We start from the raw sequence: 27,229 nt of genomic DNA, 5'->3' as shown, positions 1-27,229 counted from the left end.
CATGCAGTATTTTTCGTTTTCCATTTGTAGACCAACTTTTTCAAAAGGACAATCCAAATAATACAACAATTTAAAATCATAAAGTGATTAGATTTGGTATTAAGAAGACCCAAATTAAAGCCCACCATGGATGTTCCTTGGATGATAATTTGGGCAAGTCATTCATTCATTCTCAGCTGATCCTTCCTGCTTATTGTGGAGAAAAATAGAATGAGGAAGGACTAGCCATACTATCTTGAGCTCGTAAATGAAATGCAGGCTATAAAACTATCTAACCAATAAGCTAAGACAACACAAGTATCAGTAGCAACTAATATAGAAATTTAAAAGACCTTTTTTGAGTAGCAAGTTTGAGACATTCCTCTTCTTGAGAGGCACGGTGCCCTAAAGAGAAGGGGACAGCCACTAAGAAGTTATATTATCAGCCCCACCATATCCCCTTTTATGGGTTGGGAACCTGCAACATTCCTATAGTTGTGCTAAAATACTAATCATAAGGGACATTGATCATCCCAATAAGTGTTGGGAGACAATTCTGCCAGGGATGGTCCGGGAATTCCTTATTTAATGTATATGTTGGAATATAAGAAACATTGTGAACGATTCCTTATAGTTGTTGAAAGATGATAAAAATACATGCTTGAGGCTAAGCAATTCAGGAAGTTCTTTTTTTTTTGTCTAAGTGAGGAACACAAAGTAGCAGGGACAAAGTGACTATATAATGCTGGATTCCTTAACTTTATGGGAAAAGGAGCTTAAAGTGGGAAATAAAAAAAGCACAGTTGCAAACAACTCCAGTGGGGAAAATAGAGAACAGCATAAGAAAAGCATACAGCTACATCCAAAATTTAATAAAGATGTATAAAACCAAAACCATGACACATATAGGAAATAGAAAAAGAGAAGTTGTCAAGATGCAGCTATACCAGAATTTGTCAGGAAAGTTAAACCTCAGAATAAACTAAGATTAGCAAAAGATGAGAGGTGGTATTCAGCAGGTTCTGACCAGTAGAGAACCAGTAGCGGAAATTTTGAGTAGTTCAGAGAAAGAGCATTGGTCCTTACCTGAACGCTTCTTTTATGTGGCGAAGGCGGGAGGGGCTATAGCAGGGTTTGTTACAGCCTGATTGGTCCAGAGACTGAGGGATTTTTCTTAAGTATCCTCCTTTCCCTCTTGGCTCCCAGTTTCCGAGGTCGAATTGAAGAAGCTGATAGTAATATGTAAGAAAAACACCACATCCATAGCGAAAAACACTGACCACCCCCGTCCTCTTTGATATAACCGAGGGTGGGAAAGTAGCCCCTCCCACCTTCACCACATAAAAGAAGCGTTCAGGTAAGGACCAACACTCTTTTTCCTGTGGCTTCGGTGGGAGGGGCTATAGCAGGGGCATACCCAAGCTAAGTCCCAGGGTGGGCCATATGCTCTGGGGGAGGGAGTGTCGCCACCTGTTGGAGCACCCTAGGGCCGAAGGCTGCATCCGCCGAAGCGAAATGATCCAGACGGTAGTGTCGGATAAAAGGGGACATAGAAGCCCAGGAAACCGCCCTACAAATATCCTCCAGTGGGGCCCTGGTAGCCCAGGCAGCTGTGGTCACTGCGCTTCTAGTGGAGTGGGCCGGGATTCCCTGCAGTGGAACTTGGTGAACTGCTTGATATGCCTCTGTAATAGCCTGCCACACCCACCTACCTACAGTGGCGGAAGATACTCTAGCCCCCAAGGACCTGGCACAGGGTGACCTCCTCCTGGGGAATCCTCCAGTGTGGGGTCACGGATAGCTGGACAAGGTCCGCGAACAAAGGATGCCTCAGCCAAAATGGGGCCACCAAAATGACCTGGGCTCCCTCTAACACTATTTTCCTCAGGGTGCCCTGGATGAGAGGGAGGGGAGGGAAGGCATAAAGGAGGCCGGGGGGCCACGGGCTTCTGAGAGCATCTGTGCCCTCCGCATTGCGTGCAGGAAAGCGGGAAAAGAATTGGGGAAGCTGAGCATTGCTTGGGCTGGCAAACAAGTCCACCAGTGGATCTCCGAATCTGTGGCAGATTTTGTGAAATATCTCTGGGTCCAGCTGCCAATCACCGTGATCCACTGTCGCCTGGCTAAGCCAATCTGCTTGGTGATTGGCAATGCCCGAGATATATTCTGACAGGATCGATGCCAAATTCTTCTCCGCCCACCGACCTAGCTTCCGAGCCTCCTGCCACAGACTCATGGAGTGGGTCCCCCCTTGACAATTTATGTGTGCTTTTGTTGCAACATTGTCCGTCAAGCGGAGGATATGTCGATTGACTATTGAGTCTCGAAAATGAAGAAGGGCTAGACAGGCCGCATTCAGTTCCAGCCAGTTGATGTTGTGGCGCATGTTGGATTTGGACCATCATCCCTGCTCCAGGCTGGACTCCATCACTGTCCCCCAGCAGAAGAGGCTGGCGTCCGTCGTGACGGGTTCCCAGAATTTGGCCCCGCGGTTCAAGAACGGAGACAACCACCACCTCAGGGACCAGCGGAGGTCTGGTGAGAGCTGAATGGGACGTGGAGAGTTGCTCAATTTCTGTCGTTGAAATGGGATAAGAGTCCACTGAAGTGTTCTGGAGTGCAGACGGGCCCACGGAACGATCCCTATGCACGACACCATTTTGCCCAATAATCGTGCCAAGGTCAGGATGGAAGCGGACCGACTTGCGTGGACGTGTCGTGTTAGCGTCTGCAGACTTGTTAGATGTTCAGGTGAAAGGCGAACCAGCCTTGTTCTTGAGTCTATTACTGTGCCCAGATGGAGGATTTTTCTTGATGGTGAAAGATGGCTCTTGGGAAAATTGATGGAAAACCCCAGGGATTGCAGTGTCTGAATGGTGATCTGTAGATCCGGGATTGCTTGTGTTCAGGATTGGGCAAGGATGAGCACGTCGTCGAGGTAACAATGGAGTCTCACCGGCCTGGATCACAGATGAGCCGCCATCGCCGCCAGGACCTTTGTGAACATGCGGGGAGCAGAGGCCAGGCCGAAGGGAAGTGCCCTGTACTGAAAATGTCAACCCCGTGGGAGAAACGGAGGAATTTGCGGTGAGTTGGCCGAATTGGGATGTGTAAGTATGCCTTTGTTAAGTCTTTTGACACCATGAAGTCGCCCTGCCTGATGCCCAGTAATATGGATTTTAGAGATGACATCTTGAAGCGCCGGTAGACGAGGAAGGAATTCCGATGCTTCATGTCCAGAATTGCTCTCCATCTCCCGGAGCTCTTCGGGACTACAAAGAGGTTGGAGTACACACCTTGCCCCCACTCCTCCGGGGGGACTGGTTCGACCGCCCAAATGTCCAGCAGGTGTTGGATTGCTAAGAGCATTAGGTGGTGCCTTTCTGGATCCCTGGAGGGGGAGAAAGTCCTGAAGAACATCGAGGGATGGACGAGGAACTCCAGCCGGAGTCCCTCTCTTACTGTTGACCTGACCCAGGCATCTGATGTTATCTGATCCCACTGATCCACAAATGATGCCAGACGGCCGCCTATGGGTAGACTCGGGTTGGAGTCATTTCCCTCTGCGGAAGGGACGTCCCCCCCCCCACGAAAGGACCGTTTGGACTGGCCCTGGAATCTATTCCTATCCTGGTAGAACGGCCGCTGATTCTGCCTATCATACCTATAGGGGGCGTAACATTGCTGGTAGTCATGGTTCGAAGGCCTAAAGGAGAAAGACCTCCGCTACGAAGACAGACGATTATCCGGCTTCTTGGAATTAGAGGGAAGGACTTTCTTTTTATCCTTGTTTTCCACAATGATGGGATCTAGGGAAGCTCCAAAGAGATTGGGACCCGCAAAGGGCACCGCCGCCAAGTTTCATTTGGACTTGTTGTCCATTTGCCAATTATGAAGCCACAAGAGCCTCCTCGCCGTCACAGAAGTGGAAAGAGCTCTGGACGCAAATTTGATGGAATCCAGGGTGGCGTCCGCCGAAAACTGGGTGGCCAAGATGATTTTAGTGAGGTCTTGGTGAAGACGCTCATTCTGAATTGGGATGCGGTCCTGCAGTTGCCAGAGCCACATGACCATTGTATGGTTGAAATAGGAAGCCGCCGCGGCCGCTTTAATGACCCAGGCTGAAGCATTGAAGTTCTTATGCAGGGTAAGCTCCGCACGCTTGTCCTCCGGTTTCAGCTTATCGGCCACGTCCCCTGAGACTACCGTGGACGCATTGGCCAATAGGGCAACTGGGGCATCTACGGTGGGGAGTTGCAGGGCCTGGGCAAAGGCCTGTTCCATATTGTAATAACGTTTCTCGTTGTCACCCGGATTAGGCAAGGAAGAGGGCCTTGCCCACTGATTCTGAACCACCTCCAAGAAGAGTGGGGGATCTGGAACCTCCTCCTTATCTGCATTGGGATTAATAAACATGGCCAGGTTAGGATCCCTGTGCTTAGAGGGATGGAGCCCCCATGCCAATTTGAGTGGTCTTTTTGGCCTTGTGTAACATAGGCTTGAAAGTGGGGGGGAGTGGGAGGGGGGAAAGCCCCGGGAATGTGGGGGCCTCTAGAGGGATGACATCCTCATCCTCAGAGAACCCTAAGTCTGTGTGTGTGGCCTTCTCCAAAATGGAACCCTCTCTGACCCAGTGGGGAAAGAGGTCTGGGGTTATTGTTTCCTCTGGAGGAGGAGGGGGACCTTCATCCGGCAGCTGCCTGTGGTCTAGGTCTCCCCTGGGAAGAACTCTCCCTCTGGGCTAAGTCCGAGGAAATACCCCTATATATAGCTGTGGAGCTGAGCCTCTAATGCTGTCTGGCAATTGGTCTAAATTTTCTAAATCTTCCTTGGATGGGCCCCAAGGTGGCAGCCCTCGTGGGGCAAGTTGGGCTGGTGGTAGGTAGTCCCGGGAGCCCCCTTAACCCTGGTCCTCCACCCTTTCCCTTTAGGCTCTGGGAGAGATGGGGGGGAGAAGGAAAAACCACCCCCCTTCTGGGCCTTGGAGAGATAGAAGGTGAGGAAGGACTGAAGCCCCTGAGGGATGAACCCGATTTTTGAGAGCGAGCCTCAAGAGGAGATCTGGATCTGCTGGGGAATTCAGGCCTAGAGGCCTGTGCCAGTTTTTCTGCCCTGGCCACCTGTTTTTCCAGGGCTTTTTGTCTTCTGGATTCATCTCTAGCAGCTGCTCTGGAAGGGAGCTGGTCTGCTGGAGGCCGCTGCCTGGGCCTAAGCCTGCCCTGGGCCTCCTCCACTCCCCCTCCTTGGGCTTGCAGATCCAAAACTGTGGAGGCCATGCCTCACTCACGTGTCTTGATGGGGTGCCTGCCGGTCCAGATCTCTAGCTTTGCAACTGCCTCTTGAAGCTCGGCGTGCCTCCCTCCTGCATCTTCCTATTAACTTGCTTCAGCCGCTGCTAGAAAAACGTGGCAAGAGGCCACCGCCCACAAGGTCATGGCAAAAATGGCCGCCGCGCCTCGTGGGTGAAGATTCAGGTGATGTAAATGACTCTGAGGGGTTAGCCTCGCGACAAGCTGAGGCAGAGGCTCCTTGCACCCAGGTGCTCTTTAATCGAGGGTCGCTACTTGCCTCACCGGCTGGTGATCCAATCAGCACTTTCTCTGTAGATCAGGGAATTGCAACAGGTCTTTAAGCCTCTGGCAATGACTCGGTCGATTATTGGGCCCATGGCAGTTCTTAGAGTCTGTGGCAAGGGCTCGGAGCGACGCGGCAGTTCTTTGAAGTTAATTAGTCGATCAAGGCTCTCGTCCCCTTCAGGGATTGCTAGAAGCCGTTGCACCCTTTTAAAGTTAAATGCGGTCTCTGCAGCGCTCCGGAGGAGCCGACCACTCTCAGGGAACCCCTCAGAGTCTGGAGGCATGGCCCCCTGCTCCTCTATGCGAGACTAAGTCTCCTAATAATTAAATTTTGTTTTGTAATAATTTTTTAGAATTTCCAATTAATCCAATTTATCTAATATCAAATATTAACTACCTCACAAGAGCCACAGCTAGTGCTTGAACCAAAGACTGAGGGAACTGGGAGCCAAGAGGGAAAGGAGGATTCTTAAGAAAAATCCCTCAGTCTCTGGACCAATCAGGCTGTAACAAACCCTGCTGTAGCCCCTCCCGCTGAAGCCATAGGAAAACCGGTAAATACCACCTCTGACTGGCCTCACCCCATCTATTCTCTGTCTCCTGAGTCCCAGCTGATTGGGAGGAAATTGGGATTTTGCAGTAACCTTCCTGGAGTGGAGTGGGAATGGAGATTTTACAGTATCCTTCTCCTGCCACGCCCACCAACCCATGTCCACCAAGCCATGCCCACAGAACTGGTAGTAAAAAAAATTGAATCCCACCACTGCAAAAGATGCTAAGAATGACCAAAACAACTTTTTAGACATCTCTGTAAGAGAAGGAAGACAAAAATAACTACGTATTATGTCATCAATGAATATAAAATGATAACAAAGAAAACTCTCATTATGGCTCAGTCCTTATGAAGAGCAAGAGAAGGAAAAAGATTGAAATTTCAATTTTAAAAAACATGATCAGAAAATATGGAATACTGTCCATTTACTCTGAATAAGTTTTATTTTATTCCATTTAATTGAACCCAGGGTAGTTAAGGCATTAGCTTAGACACTGTTTTAAAGAAATCCTAGAAAACTAGTAAATGTCAGCTGAGCAGGGAGGGGGATGTACTGTATCTGTCTTCAAAAAGAGGCAAAAAAAAAAAAAAAGAATCCAGGGAATTACAAATTAATTGTAATATCTATGAAATCAATACTGGGGAAATTCCACAGCAGGTCATAAAGAAATCAATCTCTAAGTATCTTGAAAACAAAGAAAATCCCACAACAGATTACATATAAATTGTAGACATCGTATTTTTTAAGTTCAGAAATGAATTGAAGAATATACTCCAAGATATATTGATGAACAGGCCAACTGAATGATGGCTGGCTTGACAATTGAATAGCTATATAGATCACACAAAAATTATGTGGAAGGTTGCATTTTAAATTTTGTATTCACTATTTTAATGAATGATTTCAATTTCAAAGAATGCAATTTGCAAATGGCATAAAATAGGATGGGACAACTAATTATATCCTAAAAACAGAATAAAAGTAGGATTGAATTCATTAAGATAGAAAAATCAACTGAAAATAACATAAGGAAATTTGAGACAATTGAGAAATTTGAGAGTTGCCTTTGGTGAAAAAGGTGGCTACATAATTTTGATTAATACATTAATAAATGCCCATTTGTTCTTGGGAAATGAAGACCGAGAGGACCATGATGGTGTCCTTCCAATACCTGAAAAGTTGTTAAATAGAAAAACGGCAAGGCCTACTCTATATTCTAGAATGCAGGGCACAGGATAATGGATTTAAGTGATGGGATCAAAAGTTAGAAAATATTCTTAAAAATAAGAGATGTCTTGATGGGGTAACCAATTATATAGAAATAAATGGTCTTCCCATTTTTTGGATATGTTTAAGTGGAAATATTGGTCAGAGGATGTTTTAGTTTAGATTCCTGCATTGAACTTTGGGTTGAGCTCAGTGATTTAAACGGCCCCTTCCAATTCTATTATTCTATGCTTTTATCATTCCAAGTATAATTTAGATATTTTAATGTAGTATTTGAAAAAAAAATTCCCTTCTGAATATGATTCTGTTAATAAAGTTGTAGTTCTGTGGAATTAGAATGATTGTGATGGCAATCTTATACTAGTTGAATAGTGCTTCAGGGAATCCATTTTGATTTTAGTGATTAAAGCTTTTTTTTAAAGTCTGCTTTGGAATTTAAAAAAGAACAGTGGGAGGTTGTAAATCTTATAATAAGATATAATGACACTATAATAACTTACATTATCTGATAACAATAATATTGATTTTAAAAAAGAGAAATAAAAATAGGCTAGGCAACTCCAGCGAAGGAGGAGTTAACTATAATATCTGTTTTTTCCACTAAACATTTACAGTAAAAATCCAGAACTGCTAACCTGATTACGGGATTTGGTTATTAAACATAAAGGGAGGTTGGTAATGCTGTCACAATAATTATTTTAAAGTACTCCTATAACATCAGTGGAAAACAAATTGCAGTCAATATGTAGGACATTATATAGGCAAGCACTCAGAGGGATCAATATGAAAATACTCAGCTTTTATAAAAATTCTTGTTGCTGGTTGTATTAAAATTGTTACTAAAGATATATTTGTAATGCATAGATAAAGAATTACCCAACTTTTTCTTTTTCATTGTTGAATTATGTGCAATATTTAACTACATGTCCATTTTTTGGGGGAAAGGAGCCTCTGAATCAGTGGTGGGATTCACATTTTTTTACTACCGGTTCTGTGGGTGTGTCTTGGTGGGCGTGGCATGGCTTGATGGGGGCAGCAGGGGAAGGTTACTGCAAAATCCCCATCCCCTCCTGATCAGCTGGGACTCAGGAGGCAATATATATGGGGGTGGGGCCAGTCAGAAGTGGTACTTACCAGTTCTCCAAACTACTCAACATTTCTGCTAACGGTTCTCCAGAACTGGTCAGAACCTGCTGAATACCACCTCTGATCTGAATGGCAGCTAAAGAATAATAAACATGGGTCTCTTTTGCAGCGGCTGCCGGAGCGAAGCTGGTGCAAACGCAGCATCCAGCGATCTCACCATGCCCAGGGGCAGCCGGAGCGCGCCGCCTCGCCCGGTCAGCAATGCAGTAGCTTCCCCTCCTGCTCATCCTCCTCCTTCCGCCATGACTGCCCCGACCCAGCCTCAACAATCGGGCTTGATGGCCCAGATGGCTACCACGGCAGCAGGGGTGGCCATGGGCTCCGCCGTGGGCCACGTGGTGGGAGGCGCTCTCACAGGAGCCTTCAGTGGCGACAGCAGCTCCTCCCAGCCTGCCAAAGTGGCTAGCAGCCCTGTCCAGGAATCCCGGCAGATACCAACCCACCAGCCATCCCAGTATGGACCTTGCCTCTACGAGATGAGGCAGTTCCTGGATTATGCTACTAACCAGAGTGACCTGACCTTGTGCAAGGGCTTCAACGAAGCCTTGAAGCAATGCAAGCAAGCCAGCGGTGTGGCTTCCCTTCTCTGAAGAAATGAGGAACGTCAGCACGGAGCTACAAGGGGACACAAAAGAATTAGCGGAGAACCTGGCCAGCTCAATCTGGTGTTCTCAGTTGTAGATTTATAAGCAAGGAAAGGTTTTTAAATGCAAGGACAAAATTGATTTTTGTACAGTGGGAAGTCAAATAAAAGCAAATGGTTTATTTTTAAAAAAAAGAATAATAAACATGTTTCCTTGGTTAGCAGTCACAGGATTCTGATGCTCACAAGTACTTCTACTTGATTATAAAATGAAACATAATATTTTATATCTCAAAACATTAGTTTCAACTCAATGACAAACCAAATGTCTAAGAAGTAAAAACAATAACAAATTAACAGAAAAGGGGAGAAAATAGATGCAGAGATTTGTGGGAGGTTCTCTCATTTTTTAAATCTATTTTCACCCTTTAAATCTAGTAGAATGACTGTGGCAAAAAAAAAAAAAAGATAATGCCAATAGTAACCGGCAATCTCAATACCAAATTTGGGTATAAACCCCAACACAACTGAAGCACCACTTGAACAACATTGCCATTGACAAAATCAAACAATTGCAAAAGGCAACTTTACTTAGAACAACTTACATCCTGAGATGATACCTTTAAATACCATCAAACATCCACATCTGCCTATCCCAGCTCCTTGGGAAGGACTCAATAGATGGATAAAAATGCCAAATCCAATCTAAATGTCTGGATGACTCTATAACTAACCATAAATACTCCACTGACCCCCAATGTCAATACTGGCTACTTTGGAGAAGCTTAGTCTAGAATAAAACTAAAAAGTAACCTAGCAGTAATTGCAATAACATTTTAATATTATATTGTACATTATTGAACAAAGACAAACAGTAACTTATGAATGAACATTTCTGCAGGGTACAGAAATATATTACAATTATTTCTCTATCCAACAACAACAAAAAAGAACGCCCCCCTCAGTATTAATTAATGGCAATGATGGGAAGGTAATATTACCTGGCTTATATTATTTTAAGTAAATCATTTGAGCAGAAAATTTTCAGTTTTGCTATCTATCTTTGCTATTTACACCACCTTCATATTGCTGTCTGATTTATCTGGCTCGAGCACAAACTTCTCACACTATAGCAATATGTTTACTCCTGACTTCTCCCAGTATCCCTGTCATACTGGTAATAAAACCTGGCATTATATGGGAATCAGTCAAGAATCAGGATAATGTCAGCCTGTAAAGAGTATAAAGGAGGTCCCTGATGGAGAGAGGAAAGGCAACCATCAGATAAACATGGCTTAAGCCCGTATGAAGATTTACAAAAATGCCTAAAACCAGTACTCCCTAATTCACATGGCAATTAAAGAGATGGGGGGGGGGGGGGACATCCAGACTTGAAAAATGATGTTGCTATAGCCATTCTAATTGCAACTAATGTTAGGCCTATGTGATGCTTATTTCTTGATCTGATATAGCTCTTCAAAATCTACTTTTTCTGTTGCCCTGATTTAAAAGTATATTTTTGCTTGTTTAACTGTTTCTGCATAGTTTCTCTAAGATCATCTCTGTGGATGGATCTACAGATGGATTGGGAATGGGCTATATACATAGCAATTTAGGATCATACTGATTAATTAACACCAAACTTAGCTAGTGCCCTGGACTAATTAGTCCACATAGTAGGTGCCAAATGATGTAAAAACCTAAGAGGATTTGAGACAAGAGCCTTAGCTAGTCAGTGGTTCAGAAATATTAGGATCCACAGGAACATTTTCCATCTTTGGCAGCAGAATGTACTTGTTTCCAAGATGCTGGCACTACGACAAATCACAAAAATGCTTTTGAGAACTTCAGACTATCATCTAATTAGACCACTTGGTGGGAAAAGAAATGATCCAACCCCTGAGGGAAAAATACAATCACTGGTAGACTGAATGACCTGAGAGATCTTTTTCCTTTGTTTGCTCAGCAAGCCAGCTCATATATGGATTCATTGAAAAAGACTGGTCCTAATAGAATGAAATAGATGATGAAAGTGGTAGAAATAGCATTCTTTGACCTGATGTTGGGTTATAGCATCTTCTTGAACAAATATACCTTACTAACTCAATAAGGATATATCCAGTAAAGGAGGAAAGCAGAAAAATGGCATCAAGGTATAATGAACTTGTCCTCTAAAGTCTTCTCAATTACTTTGTGTTCCATTTTATTGTCTTATTTTCACATCACTTTACCCTCCCTTATCTTCATTTTTTTTACCTCAGACATTATTGGTTTGTCCCATTAAAAGTGTAAAGCATTATACTACTACTATGGGGAAAAGGAAGAAGATACAGGCTACATCTGATCAGAGATTCCATCCAAGATTATGAAAAACAGAAAGTTCACAGATCTATGACAAGCAAGCAAGCCTCTTTTGTAGGTAACATCACCACACTTGGGCTGTCTGAGAGGTATGATTCCCTGGAGTGGGATTTACAAACTCAGGCTGAAAATCAGCCATTTATAGATATTTTTTCCTCCTTGAGAGAGGATGTTATTTCTCCTCAGACTGTGGCTGCTTGCTCAGTGGCCAAAGAGCTCACGCAGGATAGGGATCAGACAGGGTATTCTGCTGGCTCTGACTGGTTCGCCTGAACCAGTAGCGGATGGCCCCACTCACCTGTCCCGGCTCTACGGCATCCCATTTAGGCCCTTTTTAAAGGCAAAGCACATGCACGGAAGGTGGAGCGCATGCGCGGATGTGCACGCTCACATTTAGGAACCAGTAGGAAAGGTAGGTGTATACCAACTGATAGGGATGGGGATTTAAATCTTGAATTTTTGAAAAGAGTAACTACCGTGTTTCCCCGAAAATACGACATGTCCTGCTAATAAGCCCAGGCCTAGTTTTTGCCTGGTTTTTGAGGTGTAAATATAGGCCCTCCCCTGAAAATAAGCCCTAGTGAAAGGGTGCCGTGGCAAATACAGGAGGAAGCCCTTCCCTTCCCTGTCACCTCAGCGCTTCTCAGCTCCTTAATCGGATCAGTTGAGCCGATCCGGCTGCCATTCAAAAAACAGCTGGTTTGCGGCTGCTGCTCAGGCCATGGCATCCAGCAAGTGCGGCTGCCTTTGCCATTGATTACGGCCACAAAAGCAGCAGGAGGCCAAGTGATGCACCCCATGCGCCTTGCACTGGCCTTTCAAAGGGTACTGTAGCAGCCGTTATCCACAATTTTTTAATCATTATTTCGTCCTGACCCACGTGGCCCAGTGAGCCACGTGGATCGGGACAAAATAAGGGTAAAAAAATTGTGGATAGCTGCTGCTATAGTACCCTTTGGAAGGCTGGCTTGAGTCTCCTGCTGCAAAAGTGGCTGCGCCTGAGACTGCTTTTGGGAGAGGAGGCAAAGGGGAAGCAATCAGCTTCATCTCACTCTTGCCCTCAGACCCCCCCACCCTTTGGCTGAGCTTAAGCAGAGAAGTGGCCCGCAGGGTTTCAGGAGCAAAGTTGAGGCTGACAGGAGTCAGGGCAGGGGCGAATGTTCAGTGCTCTTCTTTCCTTGGAAACGGAATCTTGGGAGTGGGAAATGGCATTCCCAGGAAGGGTGGGTATGTCGGTATGTGTATAAAAAACACAAAGCGAGGGAGCCAGCAGCCGTGGATTAAGGAACTTTGTGAAATGTTACGCCTACACGCAAAGTTTGGCAAGGAATGGAGAAGAGATACTTCTCTCTCTTGGCATTGTTTTGCTTGAAAATATTTGAGAATCAGCCAAAGAGAAGGAAGAATGAGACCTGCGAGGAAATGCTGCCGACACTGCTGCCTGCAGAGACACAGACAGAGCGAAGTTCATGGAAGGCTTCTCCAGCCAGCCCACAAGACTATCTGAAGGGGGAGGGGGAGGAGATTTCCTGCACATTTGCAGCGGCGTCTTGTCACAAGGCTTCTTCTGACATCCCCAGTTGTATGGATTTCCGTGCCTTCCTTTACAGGATGTTGCTTCGTACCTGGGACATTGGGAGAAGCCCTGTGAGGAGACGCCGCTGCCAATGTGCAGGAAATCCCCCCCCCCCCGAAGATCATCCTTTGAAAACATAGTTTCACAGGATGAAGAGGTGGCTGGAGGCGGCATTTGAATCAGGTTGGGCTTTCTTTGCAAGGCGGACAATCTGGGGAGCAAGAGATTTAGGAAGCCTGGGCTGGCGTGGGTCCATTTCTCCAGTGAAGCATCTGATTCATCCCCAGGAGTGAACGTTTCACCCTTTGTCATCTCTCTGCCCTGGCTTGGAAGCTGCAGAGGAAGCCTGCTATGCCCGGGGAGGGGAGGGAGAAGTGACAGCAAGATGAACCACGTTTCGCTCCACACCTCTCGCTTCTCCCCCACCCCACCTGCCACCTGTCTCGCTAAAAAGATGGTGGGGAGGGAAGCAGCCTGGATTCTGTTAGCATTGGGGCGGGATGGGAGGAGTTGGGCTGCGAGACATGCGTCCTACCCGAGACTTGCAGCTCCATCGTGTTCCTCGCTGTTTTGTCCAGGGAAGTTGAACTCGCGAGATTTTTTTTTACAGGGTGCTTCCCTGGACAAAACAGCAAGAAACACGATGGAGCTGCAAGTCTTGGGTAGGACGCGTGTCTCGCAGCCCAACTCCTTCCACCCCGCCCCAATTCTAACAGAATCCAGGCTGCTTTCCTTCCCCACCGTCTATTTAGCGAGAGGGGTGGCAGGTGGGGTGGAGGAGAAGTGAGAGGTGTGGAGCGAGACGTGGCTTCTCTTGTCGTCTCTTCTCTCCCCCCCCCCCCCCTTGCCAGGCATGGCAGGTTTCCTCTGCAGCTTCCAAGCCGGGGCAGAGAGGAGGCAAAACGCTCACCCCTGGGGATGAATCAGATGCTTCACTGGAGAAACTGCCCCACACCAACCCAGGCTTCCTAACTCTCTCACTCCCCAGATTGTCCCCCTAGCAAAGAAAGCCCAACCCGACGCAGGACAGTGACAGGACACATCAGAGCAGTGCCGGCCAGCCTCTCAGCCGGCGCAAATAAGAACCCCCCACCCCCAATAATAAGACCAAGGCCATATTTCGTGGGTCAAAATAAAATAAGACCTTATTTTATTTTCGGGAAAACACGGTATGTCTATTTAGATGACAAGACATTGCTTCTTATTGGCACAAACTGTTCTTTCAAGCTCCCACCTGTTGATCATGGTTAAAAATAAAGCAGATGCTTCAAAAGAGTCTCTTGTAAAGTTCATTGAGGGCCAACGTAACAAAATTATTCATTCTGCCAAACCAAATGATTTGTGCATAAAATGCTGCTTATAAATAGCCAACAGAGGAAAGGAGTCCCCATCCCTGAACTTAGTCTTTGGAAAGGAAGTAAGGGGGAGGAAAAAAACGGAGAAGGCTCAGAAATCTCACACAACTGACAAATTCAAAAAGGCCAGAAATCTTATAAAAAGTGTCTCCTACAAACTAATCAGATAACTTTGCACATCTTAAACATTAGAGTTTATGGAGGCATATAGGGATCTAAAAAAAAAGCTGCCATCTAATTTTTCTTTTAATTAGACTTCTTTTAATTTTTAATAGTAATGTTATTTTATTTTTATTTATTTATTTATTTAACTTGTCACTCGTGTACAAGATAACAGGAATAAGAATAAACATGAATAAGAACACAGGAAATAGGTACAAATAAATGGGGGCATGAGGACAGGGACATTAGGCACGCTGGTATACTTATGCACACCCCTATTTGAACACTCTAATTTTTTCAAAGTAAACGCTTGGGACCCCTGGGACACTCAGTTAAGAGCATAGGAGGAGCGCCGATAGGCAGGAGCTAGGACAAGCGGTGGCTTGCTTTGCAGCGGACTGCCAACTCGCTCCCAAGATCCAACTATTACCTTTTTTAACTGCAGCAACTTTAATATACGCTATTTAAGTTTATTAAAATGGCACAATGGCAAAAACTGGTACAAACTGGGGGGGGGGGGAATAGAACACAGAGTTTTGACTCAGTAGGAAGGAGTAATGAAAATTTCAAAGGATCATGTTGATTATAGTTGAGTTTGTTGGGAAACAGCATTAAGTCTCAGCAGACAAGATACAATAACCTTGAAAATGCAATTTATGATGTTTCTCTTCAACCTGAAGATAAGGCCTCCCTTCTTTTGAATTCCCTCAAGTAGCAGATATGATTGCAATGCTGCTGCTCAAGTTTTCAGTTTCTTCTTCCTAGATTTTATAAAAGCCCAGGCAGCACACTTCATCTTTCAAAAAGTCCAAAGCTGGTCTACTTTGACTCTTTGTACCACAAGATTTCCAGTTGTAGAAATGATTCTTAAATTCGCTAGTAACCCTGGTATCATTCATGCTATACTTTTTGCATATGTTTATATAGTTTATACATTAAACCACTATTCTACTTTTCTTGAATTTACTAATGTAATAATATTTGAGAAGAATTAGCTGATTTAATGCAAAATTTATTGTTATAAACTGCTTTAAACTAACATTTAAAGCTGATAAGGGAATGTTCCTTTTCAAATAAAGAAACAATTTTAGATTATTTTGTCAACTCCTAAAGGTTGGATAAATGGAATTACATATTCCTCAAACACTTGATGATATACTTTTCTAATATTTGAAATACTTCAAATAAGGAAACAACTTTAGATTTTTTTATCAGCTCCTGAAGATTGGATAAATGGAAATACATAATCCTCAAATATGTGTAAACTATTTTACAAGCCATATCATAATTTCAGAAATATTTCCTTATCCCAAACAGAAAACGGAATGACCACGAGTGGGCAAAAAACCAAAAAAAAGTGGGTGGGCAAAAAAACAGTGGAAGCAGAAACAACTTCCAACTCCCTGTCAGTTTCCCTCACCCACCTTCCTTCCTTCCTTCCTTTCTTCCTTCCTTCCTGCCTGCCTGCCTTCCTGCCTTTTTCTTCCTTCTTTCCTTCTGCTTCTTTGGCTTGTGGAGATGTGTAATAAGTGCTGCATAGTTAGGGAACTGTGCATGGGGGCAGTGTAAGCCAAGAAGTGTGTACGTGTGTGCATGTGTGTCATTGTTTTCTATTTTCCCTTCCTTTCCCTTCTAGTGCTGGTTGCGGGGGAGGGAAGATTGTGAGGGTGGCTGGGAAACTGTCACAGCACATTCAAAATGAGCATCACATGACTGCAGCAGCCCACCAATGCTGTAGCAGCACCAGCAGCCACTCAGCAGCACTAAGGCATTCGCAGGATTCCCAAACCTCAGTCCCTCAGGAATCATGGATCCCATATTTGGAATGCATGCTGTAAGTTATCCCATTTGAGGTACCTTGGTTCAAGAATTGTTGTCTTATAATGTACCGTTTCACCCAGTTAAAAGTTATAGGAAGAAGAGTTTAAATAGTATATAGGTACCCACACAAATGTTTGTGTGTGTGTGTGCGTGTGCGCATGTGTGCATGTGCATGTGCAATAAAGAGTTTTTGGGTTGCTAAAATTACATTTGAAATAATTTTTGGATACGAGACACAGCAAACTGTCATATATAAACTCTAAGCAAATTTGTTGAAGAATATCTTTTTATATCCTAAATCTGTAGTGAAGTGCACTACTGTATACATCCCAAATGGTGAAGAGCAGAGATAGATTTTTGAAGTAATCATTTCTTGGAAAGTTTATGCATATGAATAGTATTAACTGTCTTGTAAACTATAATTGTGGGAAGTCTTTGATCTAAGGATTTCTAAGATTAATGACACACTTTGTTCAATTTTACACTTCAAACAGGTATTTAGTGAATTTTCTCTAAGAGAAGGAAAAAGCAGTACCTGTAAGGAGGCTTATATAAAACAAACTAAAATTCTTAAATAAAATTGCAGTGACTCCAATTTCCCGCTAATGCTTTATAGGCCATAACAACTGGAACATCACACAGCTAACTTTTTTTCAATCTTGCCAGCTTTAAAATGCGTGGACTTTAGCTCTGGGGAATTCTGAGAGTTGTAGTCCACATATTTTAAAGCTGTCAACATCTTGAAAAACATCTCAGAGGGATACGGATTGAGATAGAAGAGATCTCATAGATTACCCAGTGTGAACACTGCTACTGTAAGAAATCTGTACCATAGAAATCACCGGTCATTGTTTAGAGAAACATACAAAACATTTAAGGGGGCAATCAGGCAGAATTAGGGTAAACCACTCTCCAATGTGTAGCAGACTAATTAAGAGCGTGGCTTGAAGAAGGGCATTCACAGAAAGGTCAAGATGATGACTGCAACCTAACAACTGAAGTCTAGCCTCTATTTCACAGTGTTGCAACACACATTAAAAGAAGGCATGACTTTTATTGCATGATTCTCGCTGCCATCTTGACTTTTATGACCCCTATAGAGACACCCAGATTTTATTATGCCTTATCATTTACTTATCATGTGTTCCCTGAAGACATAAGCTATTTTGCTGAGCCACAGCAATGGGTCAGTAGGGAGAAAAGGGTGAACAGAGAAGTAAGAATTACCTATAGTGTGGTTCTGCTATCAGGTTTGCACAGGTGCTGTGCCAACTTGGCAGAAAAGGTGAGGAAGAGAAATTCCCAATGAGCAGAGGAAGCAAATCACTCCCCAAGTGTGAATGAAAGTCTTATGATGTAACTATCAGTTTCTTTGCATCTAATCTGAAATTTACAAGTAGATCTCACTTAACAATCCTAATTGGGACAGGCAGCTTTGTTGCTAAGCAAAGCTGTCATTATGTTATTCATATGACTGCAGCTTGCAACCTCCTGCCAGCTTCACCATTCACTTTGCTTGGCGTTAATTGTCCGGGAACGTCACAAATAGTGATTGCATTAACGTGTCATGCTGTGACTTTCGTAAATGTATGATGGTTGCTGACTATCTAAATCACAATCACAGGACCCCGAGATGCTGAGCATTAGTCTTAAGTCACTTTTTTTCCAAAGTTGTCATAACTTCGTATGCTCTGGAATTAGTTGAAGCTGAATTTTTCTTTATCCATTGTAAAGTGGATAAATGTTTCTCCTGTTTTAAGCATGAGTTTCCTTGAAGCTCCAGTCTGTGCTCATTTTTAACAGTTTGCGGCGATGTTTTAGGAGTTGCGTTAGCTTAGTAGATCAGCTGAATAATAGATTTAATTGATAGAAAAGACGCAAAACTTACACCTTACTTTTATTTCACTCCTGACAATCAGCAAATTACCTCCACATTCAGAGAATGGCATCATCTTCCTCTTGCACACACAGATATTAAATTAGTTGTCCAAAAACTGCTACAAATATATCTCAACCGCAGGTATATCATCAAAAATGTACAGGTAGTCCTTGACTTACGATCATTCTCTTAGTGACTGTTTGACGTTACAACAATGCTGAAAAAAGTAACTATCAACCTTGCATTTATAACCACTGTAGCATCAAAACCATTACAGTCACATGATCAAAATTTGGGGTGCTTGGCAACAAGCATGTATTTATGATAGTTGTAGCATTTTGGGGTCATGTGATTGCCATTGTGTCTCACCCAGGGGCTTTTGACAACCAAAATCAATGGGAAGAAGCAGATTCCCTGAATGACAACATGATTATCTTAACAATCAAGGCAAAAATGTCTTAGTAGGTTGAACTGAGCACAGCTTACTTAACTGGATCATTTAGCGACAGAGGTTCTAGTCCCAAATTTTGTTGTAAATTGAGGACTACCCACATCTGCAATACATGAACAATTCACCTGTTCTTAAACTTCATCTAGTTCTGTCCCCAAGAATGAAAGTCACAGGCAGTTATAACTCAAAATCTTCCATACCAATTTGTGGTTAAACATTATTCAGTTCCCCTTTATTGAAATTTCTGCCTTTCTTGTGCATTTCATGTCTTAGAACCATATTTTTTTCCATGCAAAATTGTGAAGGTAGAGATACATTTTTCTGTGGAATGAGTTAGCTGAATTATCCCAAATGTTCTAGAGTAAATCAGCTAAATTTGGAAGATCCAGAGTTGCACTGATTCATTTCTGTATATCCTTATCTTTAACAGTTTTAATTTAGTATAGGCTTAGAGGTGTTGGGTGGAAATGAATAATTAGGAGGTCGAACAGAATTAAAATACAAAAGGCACAGAGAGTGATAATTACCTACTTGACAGGGGCCATTCACAAGACAGTTGTTAGGTGTGATATTCTGACATTACTGAGATAATTATCACATGTAGTATAAGATTCCTTTGCCTTTGTAGATTGGAAGGAATCTCTTGTTGAATAGTTTCATGCTATTGTTCTTTGCATTTATTTATTTTGTTCAGAGATAAAGTGCAAACACAACGTATTCTTGAAACTATTAATAGTTAAATATTTATTTTTATTAAAGTTATAAACAACCTTTCTCAGGCATATAGCTTAATTAAGTGTAGTAAGATTGCTCAGAAAACAACTGCTTGAGTAAATTAATCCTGACTGGATTCAAATTAAAGTCTCACCATTGAGAAAGAGAATCTCAATTTATTCAGAAAGAATCTGCAGTTTATCAAATGATCCATAGAGTTGGAACAGACTTTGGAAGTCTCCTAGTCCAACCACCTTCCCAGGGAAGGAGTCTTTAGTGCAGGAAACAAATGACTGTCCAGTCTTTTCTTGAATGTCTCCGGTTATGGAGCATCCATAATTTCAGGAGGCCGGTTCTCCCATTCAGTGGTGGGATGCTGCCGGTTTAACAACCAGTCCAGTGAGCGCGCACTTCATGTGCATGCAACACTGAAAATTCAGCATTTAGAAGCTCAGCTGCTTATCTTCTAAGTCAGCAACGGTAAGTAAAACCGCTAGGGGGGAATCAGCTGTGCTGCGCGATTGAGATGAGCTAGAAACCAGGAAATAAAGGACAGGATAGAGCAGGGGTGGGTAGGCGGGACCAGCTGATCGTCGGAGCTACCAGTTTGCCTGAACTGGCCTGAACCAGCTGAATACCACCTCTGCTTCCATTACTTAATAGCCCTTACAGTCATGAAATTCCTCCTTAGTTCAACTTTGGATCTCCTACTCTAAACCTTCCATCTGTTGGTTTTTGTCTTTCTCTCAGGTGTTAGAGGGAATATATTTCTTCTTCCCTGTGTCATCCCTTCACAAAAACACTCCTAACAAAAGCCTATCCCCCCAAAAAAGAATAACACCCCAGGGAGGACAAGGATTCTCAGCAGACCTTCAGTACTGAATATCTGGCATGAGAGAAGATAAGAAAGCCAAGATATCCAAGACAGGTGGAACTTTCATGCCTCGCTCACTTGGACAGAATGGATGGCCGGAATCGTGAAACAGGGCACTTCAGAAAGGAGAGATCATATCTAGAATAATTTATTTCATAGGAGAGGAAGAAGTGAAGAAAAATAAATAGTTGTGAAGTATAACTTGCAAGATTTCATTATTATAAAATAAAAATATGTCCAGCTATTCTTTTTGTTTGTGTGTCAAGGGTTGTCTTGATTTGTTCTTTTTGTTTGTCTGTCTGTTTGTCCGTCCATCCATCCATCCATCCATCCATCCATTAAATAAAAATGGCTGTATGTGTGTATGTTCCAGCATAACTCGGTATTGCCTTGAGCAATTTCAACCAAACTTGGTACACAGATGATTAACTCTATGGAAACAAATATTATGGGGGTAAGACACCCCTAACACCCCTTGGTGTGTGTGTTCTGTTAAGATACATCCTGTTGTGCCTTAAAATGGTTTCTACGGTACAGTGCAGTGGAGTTGCCATGGCTTCACAGTACTCCATAAGAGGGCTGCCTCTGGTAAGGAGAAAAATCCAACATTAGAAATTATATTTGGTCCGGACATTTTCCCCTATAAATAAATACCCGGGCAATGCCAGGTTATCGACTAGTGTAGAATAAAAGATGTCTCTCTTCATTCTAGCAATCAAGATTCTATATTTCCAGTAACACTATAATAAATAGCTTAAATATGAAAGTGCTTTCTTTTTGCGTAGGTATCAAAGTTCAATTTGAATCACAAGAAATATCTGAGGAGTTCAGATTTGCTTTATATAGTTCTACATAAGTAGGAGGCACATTAGAATATTATGTTAAAAATAAAATACCACTACTGAATGGCAACAAAATATGAGGCATTAGTACTAAAATAGAACTTGACAAATTACTTAAATTAAATAATCTTATTTACATGAATAGTGATGCTCAAATGAGGCTTTAATTTAATTCCATTTCTAAATGCAATATTTGTGACCATCTCTGGAAGAAAAACTCATCTTCTCTCTCTTTAATGACAAGGTCAGACAATGAAGCTTAGAAAAGGGCTTGAATCACATGGAGCTGAGGACATCTTCAAAACTAGTTGCTAGTTGTTTTTTTTCCTGAAATGTTGCTATGATCTGTCTCTTGGTTTCTCAAAATGTCCTTTTTCCCCTCTTACTTTGAAACAAGCATCTTTTTTTCCTCTAGGCTTGAGCATTTCTTCTGAATTTATCTAGGTAGGGTTTACAAGTTTACTTAATAGAGCTGGAGGTGTGAAGGGTGCTACTGCTGGAATAGCTGTTTTCTGTTGCCATCTTTTTGAAAATCCTGGGCTGTCTAAGCTGAAAAAATGGGAAGAAAAGATGATATTCACAATTTTCCCCTTTGGGATTAAACTGAAGTGCTGAATGTCAGGACAGCTTCAGACCACGGAAGAGAGGATAGTACAGTAACAGACAAGACATCCAGACAGCCACTTCATAATTAACTAAGTGCAACTTCACTCCTGAGAACTTCTCATCTTTGTAGTAAATTTCAACAGCAAATTCTCTTTCATGAATGGAGATTAGATAGAAAAAAATTGCAGAATTTCATCCCCCTGCATGGCATGAATATTTATAGTGTAACTAAGCCGGGGCCTATAAATGCTTGCAAAGCTGATAGCCCCATCTACTTACTTATTTACCACCAGCTGTGAGCAATTTCTCAGTGGTTTACAATCATATAATATACACACATAAAAGCAGCTATACATACAGAAATAAGAACCAGGGTGCTATATAATCTCATAACCGTTAGATCTGAAATGCCCTGTAGAAGGGTTCAGTTTTCAAAGCCCTTCTAAATGGTGCAAAGTAGGTGAAATCAAAATTTGCCAAGAAGAGACTTTTTCATAAGATCAGTCCAGAACAATAAAGTACTCCCTTCAGACACTCCCTGGGTCATGGGGTATCCTAAGCTTTCCCCCCTTGGGATAATTGTATTGGATAGATGGGTTCTGTCTGAAAAAGGTGGTTCTAGGAGCCAAAGCAGCTCTTTAAATTATATTCAGAAGCCTGCTGGAAACCAATGCATTATGTGACTCTAATGATTCTCACCTGCCCACATGCGGTCTGCTGTATTCAACCACAACTGCAGTTTTTGGATGGTTTTCAAAGACAGACCCCATGAAAAGCAAATGATGATAACATGTATGATCCTGCTCCAAATAGGACAGTAACTAATTCTTGCTCCAGATAGGGCAGTGATGGCTAACCTTTTCCCCATCGCGTTCCAAAAGCGGCGGGAGCTCAGGGGGGGTTGTGCGTGGGCATGCCCATACCCATAATTCTATGCACATGACCTCCTGCGTGCATGTGTGCACAACTCCTACCCTTCCCCCGCTTTTGACACGTGATGGACCCGTTTTTTGCCCTCCCCAGGCTCTAGAGTCCCTTGGGGAGAGGGGGCGGTCTATAAATTCAATAAAATTAAATTAATTAATCTAGAGGCTTTCTAGGAGCTTGGAAGGGCAAAAACGCTTCTCCCCCCGAGGCTTCAGGAGGCTTCCCTGAAGCCTCCAGAGGGTGAAAAACGGCTCTATGGGCAACCTGGAAGTTCAGGTACGGACTTCTGGTTTGCTTATAGGGCTGTTTTTCGCCCTTCTGAGCCTTCAGGACACTTCCCTGAAGCCTCCAGAGGGAGAAAAACAGCCCAACGTGCAAACCAGAAATCCGTTCCCGAACTTCCAGTTTGCGCGTTGGGTTGTTTTTCTCCCTCTGGAGGCTTCAGGGAAGCCTCTGGAAGCCGAAAAATGGCCAAAAATGAAGGCTGAAATCAGCTGGAGCTGACAGGGCAACGCCTCACATGCCCTAACAAATGGCTCGTGTGCCACAAGTTCACCATCGCGGAGATAGGGCTATGATGTTACATAAGCTTTTGCCAAATGCTCTCCTAGCCACAGACTTGCTGTAGCTGTGACTCCAAAAGAATTCCCAAATTGCAGACCTGCTTCTTTGTAGGCGTGCCACCTCATTCATGGTTAAAACCAGAGATGACAGAGAACCAAGTGGTTTCTAAACAGCACTTAGCAACTCCATATTTCTAGAGTCAATCTCAGTCTCAGTTTTGTCCCATTTAAGTCCATGTAGACTCTAGACACTAGATCAAGAGTTTCATTGGATCTCCAGCCTGGTCTGGAATGAAGATATACAGGTGTATGATGAAGTGTCATACACCAACATATGACCTCCTCTGATAGTAAACAACAGGTGAATATCAAGATACATTGCAAGGGAGTGCTCACCTGTCCAGTCTCTCATTTCCATCAGCTCTAATTGGAACTGCATACCTAGAAGAATTGAACCACTGCAGAACAGTGCCTCTGATTTCCATCACTTATGGATTGCAAGATACCATAATTCATGATTCAGAAATTCAAAAGGACTAGAAGGGCATTTAAGATCCAGGAAAGGTCATCCACCAGATCATTTTTTTCTGTCCCCTCTCTAGCCCTGAATCTTGACTGAAGACAGTCCAAGTGATCCCCCTTTCTAGGGCATTCGGTAACTTAGAACCATATCTTGAAGATAATGGCATAAAGCAGCCAAGTTCAGAGAAGGCTTCTTAAGAAAGAGCCACAACACCACTTCCTTCTGGGTGCCGCTGACTACTTCTTTGTATTCATATCACCCTACTACCCCAGAAATAACCAGGAGGTCATACATCCAATCCACATGTGGCAGAGCATACCCTTGCCATAGCATTCATTGAGGCCAAAATGAATTTTAGAACAGTGACCCCTAACCTTTTGAGCACCAGGAACAGTTTGGTGGAAAAAGATTTCCCATGGACTGGAGGCATGGTTTTGGGTGCTGCCTGCATAGTGCAGATGGGACATCACTTGTTTGCATGGACCAGTTGCTGGCATGCCATGGACTGGTTCCAGTCCATGGACTGGGGGTTGGAGACCCTTACTCTAGAACACTGTGCAAAACAGTGATCACTTCAGAGAAAGGGGATTATTTGGACACCTTTCAAACACTACCCATGAAGAATCTTGAGTGATTAGAAGTCCATTGCTACTAGGTTCTTACCAAGAACTCCCAATGAGATAAATTGAGCAAGGCAGGTAAGGAAGAAAGAAGGATTTTTTTAAGGAAAGATATTTGGAATTGTTTAGAAAGGACTCAAACAATTATTGTATCTTATGCTCACTTAATACAATACACAAAATTGGATAACATCAGGAATTGCAATTATGGAAGTAGAAAGAACACTGCATTAGATGCTACTAGATGACATTAATGTTTGGTCCATATAAATGATTTACTAATGGAATGAGTGGAGTATGAGTTGCCAATATTTACAAAGTTTGTGAATTTCCTTTAAAATGTAAAAAGTAGAAATGTTTGCTTTGAATGTTTCGTTATACCTGACCAATATGTGCTATCAATTCTAACTGTGATCAATAGCAGATTCAGTCCATGGAAATTGTACATTCAGGCAGTTGAACTAAAACCACACTTTATTAATAAATTCTATAGAAACAAATCATGAAGTCCTGACTGTGAAGTCCTTTCCCTTCCTCCATAACCCAGGGAATTAGGGCAGAGCCAATTTGAGGGTTTTTGTTGTTGTTATTGTTCCTCATTTTCTGGGCTTAAAACCTGTTTTTCTAACTGTTGCTGCATAGGTTTCCCAAGGTTATCTCTGTGGCTCTCTATACACATTGCCTACAGAGAATAAAATGAATGAAATATGAATCTGATATATGTAAAATCCCAGGTTGCATTCCTGGCATATGCAGGTAAGACTGAGGAGGACTTCTACCTGCAACTTTATAAATCCATTGCTAATCCATATGGAAATAAGCTCTGTAGTCTAATGCCATAGCTCATTAGTAAAACGTAGGGTACTTTTTATGGATGCAACTTGTAAAAGAAGGGCTCTGGTTTTATAATTTGAGGAACAATCCCTCAGAAATTAAATAATAGTATGTGAATATTGTGTGAATATGAAGTAGGAGCCAAGTAAATGTCTCTACCCAATGTAGATTATGTATACTATTAGGTTTCAACATAAAGGGAAAAACTCTAGGTATAAATTCAGCTCATGTTCTTGTGAAATTCACACATATTTCATAGGCATATGGGAAACGCCAATATAAGCCATCTTGTTCTATGTCTATGTGTTAAAGAGAGAGAAAGAGAGCTCTATAATGCAGTAACATAATATTGGAGTAACATGATATTGTATTTCATTCCTTTTAATCAGAGTTTTGATTTATTATTAAATCACAGTTCAACTCACTGGTCTATATATTCTCCAATACTTGGACATATTTGTGCAAATATATCTCTTTTCTGTTCTGTTTTTACAAGAATCACTTTTACATATAATTTCAGGTAACAAACATTGCCCAAAATTTACACAAGGCTATTCAATACAGGGAAATAGTCTATAATAATATTTAACTACTCTGTTTTTCATCACTTGGTGCAATGTTTTTTCTAGTTAACAGTATAAAAATCTTTCAGAAAAAAATAGGCGATTAATTTAAGATCACAGTTCTGCTTCCATAAGCATGCTCTGTGGAATGTAAAATGGTTGTGCTTTAATAATGCTTTTACAGTTATTATAGCAAGTGAAGAATTAAATATTAAATATTGTGCCTGCTTTTTATGGTATATAGAAAGATATGTGAGTATTTCTTTCTACTAAAACTCCAATTTTAAATTATGACATTGGGCTTAAACTTTCTTGGCAGATTTGTTCCTGAAAAGAAAAATTAATTGCACTAGATCAAAAATGGAATAAGGAATCTAGAAAAAAAACAGGGTGATTTTACAGAAGCTCGTTTGATATATATTTCAGATTCTTTGATTTTTAGAAATCTCATCTAGCATTAATTAATAATATGTTCACTTCTAAGGCACAATTTACACAATTATTGTGTGTTTCTCCAGAGAGTTCCTCTTGTACTAAAAAAGCCTTACTGATTTTGAAATCAGTGAAATATCTTATCTATTTATTTATGAATTTATATATTCATATTTTAATACTTTTCTATTGATCATGTAAATAAAATGCATGAATAAGGTTTTGGATAAAAAAGAAAACACTGGAACAACATATCTACAATTAAGTATTGTAATATAATTCTAAACTTGGGAATTATTCCAACGAATACAGACTAAGCCTTGTTGCTCCCTCAAATAGTACAACTGCACAACTATCCATATTTCTGCAGTTTTAAATAAAAAGATGGTAGCTTGCTCAATCATACACCTTGCATTTATTCCTAAATGCTTCTCAAGACACATTGAAATTCTTGAAATTCTGATGCTCTCATCCGAAGCTATAGCTTGCAAATGTTCTGTAAAGCACTACATGATTTTGTGTCCTCTAGATTTATACAATTCTAGAGATCATTCTTTAAAAATGATGTGTGGTTCAAACTAAATGTACCGAAAAAGAATATTGCAATGCTCGTATTATCTTGGGTTGAGATACCTCATATAAGAAGACAATGAAAGATAATGGGATACTTACTGCAAAAAAGATTTGTAGAGCACTGTGAGCCACTTCTATATATTGATATTCAAGAACGCACCCTGACACAGTGATGTAGCGATGGTCTTCTGGGGCCCAATCTGGGGCTGGAGTCACAGATGTCACTGTGCAGCCTGGGCCATTTTCCATCCACCAAGACCGGTGCATTGAAATATTGAAGGTCAGAATAAGATCTGTTTCCTGTCAAAGGGAAAAGTCAATAAGCCATCAGCTGAAGTTTAGTTTGAACAATGGTTTTACTTTTTCAAAAAAATTAAAATGACCTCCACTCAGTTTTAAAATTTGCAACTAGACTTGTCATTTGTGACATAATATTTCAGTTTTTATGATATCATTCAGCTTCCACAAATAAGAGAGATGATGCTGTC

At 42.1% G+C, this 27,229-nt stretch overlaps 2 protein-coding genes across 6 annotated transcripts in view; one reads left to right on the top strand and one right to left on the bottom strand.

The window, feature by feature from the left end:
• NKAIN2 (sodium/potassium transporting ATPase interacting 2) overlaps nucleotides 1-27,229 on the bottom strand; it is a gene marked incomplete at its 3' end in the record, with an annotated part of 634,996 nt that overhangs the window by 98,922 nt on the left and 508,845 nt on the right. For 4 of the 5 annotated variants that reach the window (XM_081942718.1, XM_081942719.1, XM_081942721.1 and 1 more), the window contains exon 4: nucleotides 26,841-27,041. The exons of the other annotated variant lie outside the window; for it this stretch is intronic. In XM_081942718.1, the coding sequence (XP_081798844.1) occupies nucleotides 26,841-27,041 (201 nt within the window). The remainder of the gene's footprint in view (nucleotides 1-26,840; nucleotides 27,042-27,229) is intronic. 5 annotated transcript variants of the gene reach the window in all.
• Nucleotides 8,585-9,270, top strand: LOC309386861 (coiled-coil-helix-coiled-coil-helix domain-containing protein 2-like). Its single transcript, XM_081942723.1, has one exon. It carries the CDS (start codon nucleotides 8,641-8,643, stop codon nucleotides 9,070-9,072), a length of 432 nt encoding a protein of 143 aa, XP_081798849.1. The 5' UTR covers nucleotides 8,585-8,640; the 3' UTR covers nucleotides 9,073-9,270.

This window comes from Natrix helvetica (genome assembly GCF_964273705.1).
Source record: "Natrix helvetica genome assembly, chromosome: 2".
Classification (NCBI taxonomy): domain Eukaryota; kingdom Metazoa; phylum Chordata; class Lepidosauria; order Squamata; family Natricidae; genus Natrix; species Natrix helvetica.
This window is presented reverse-complemented; position numbering and strand designations above follow the sequence as displayed.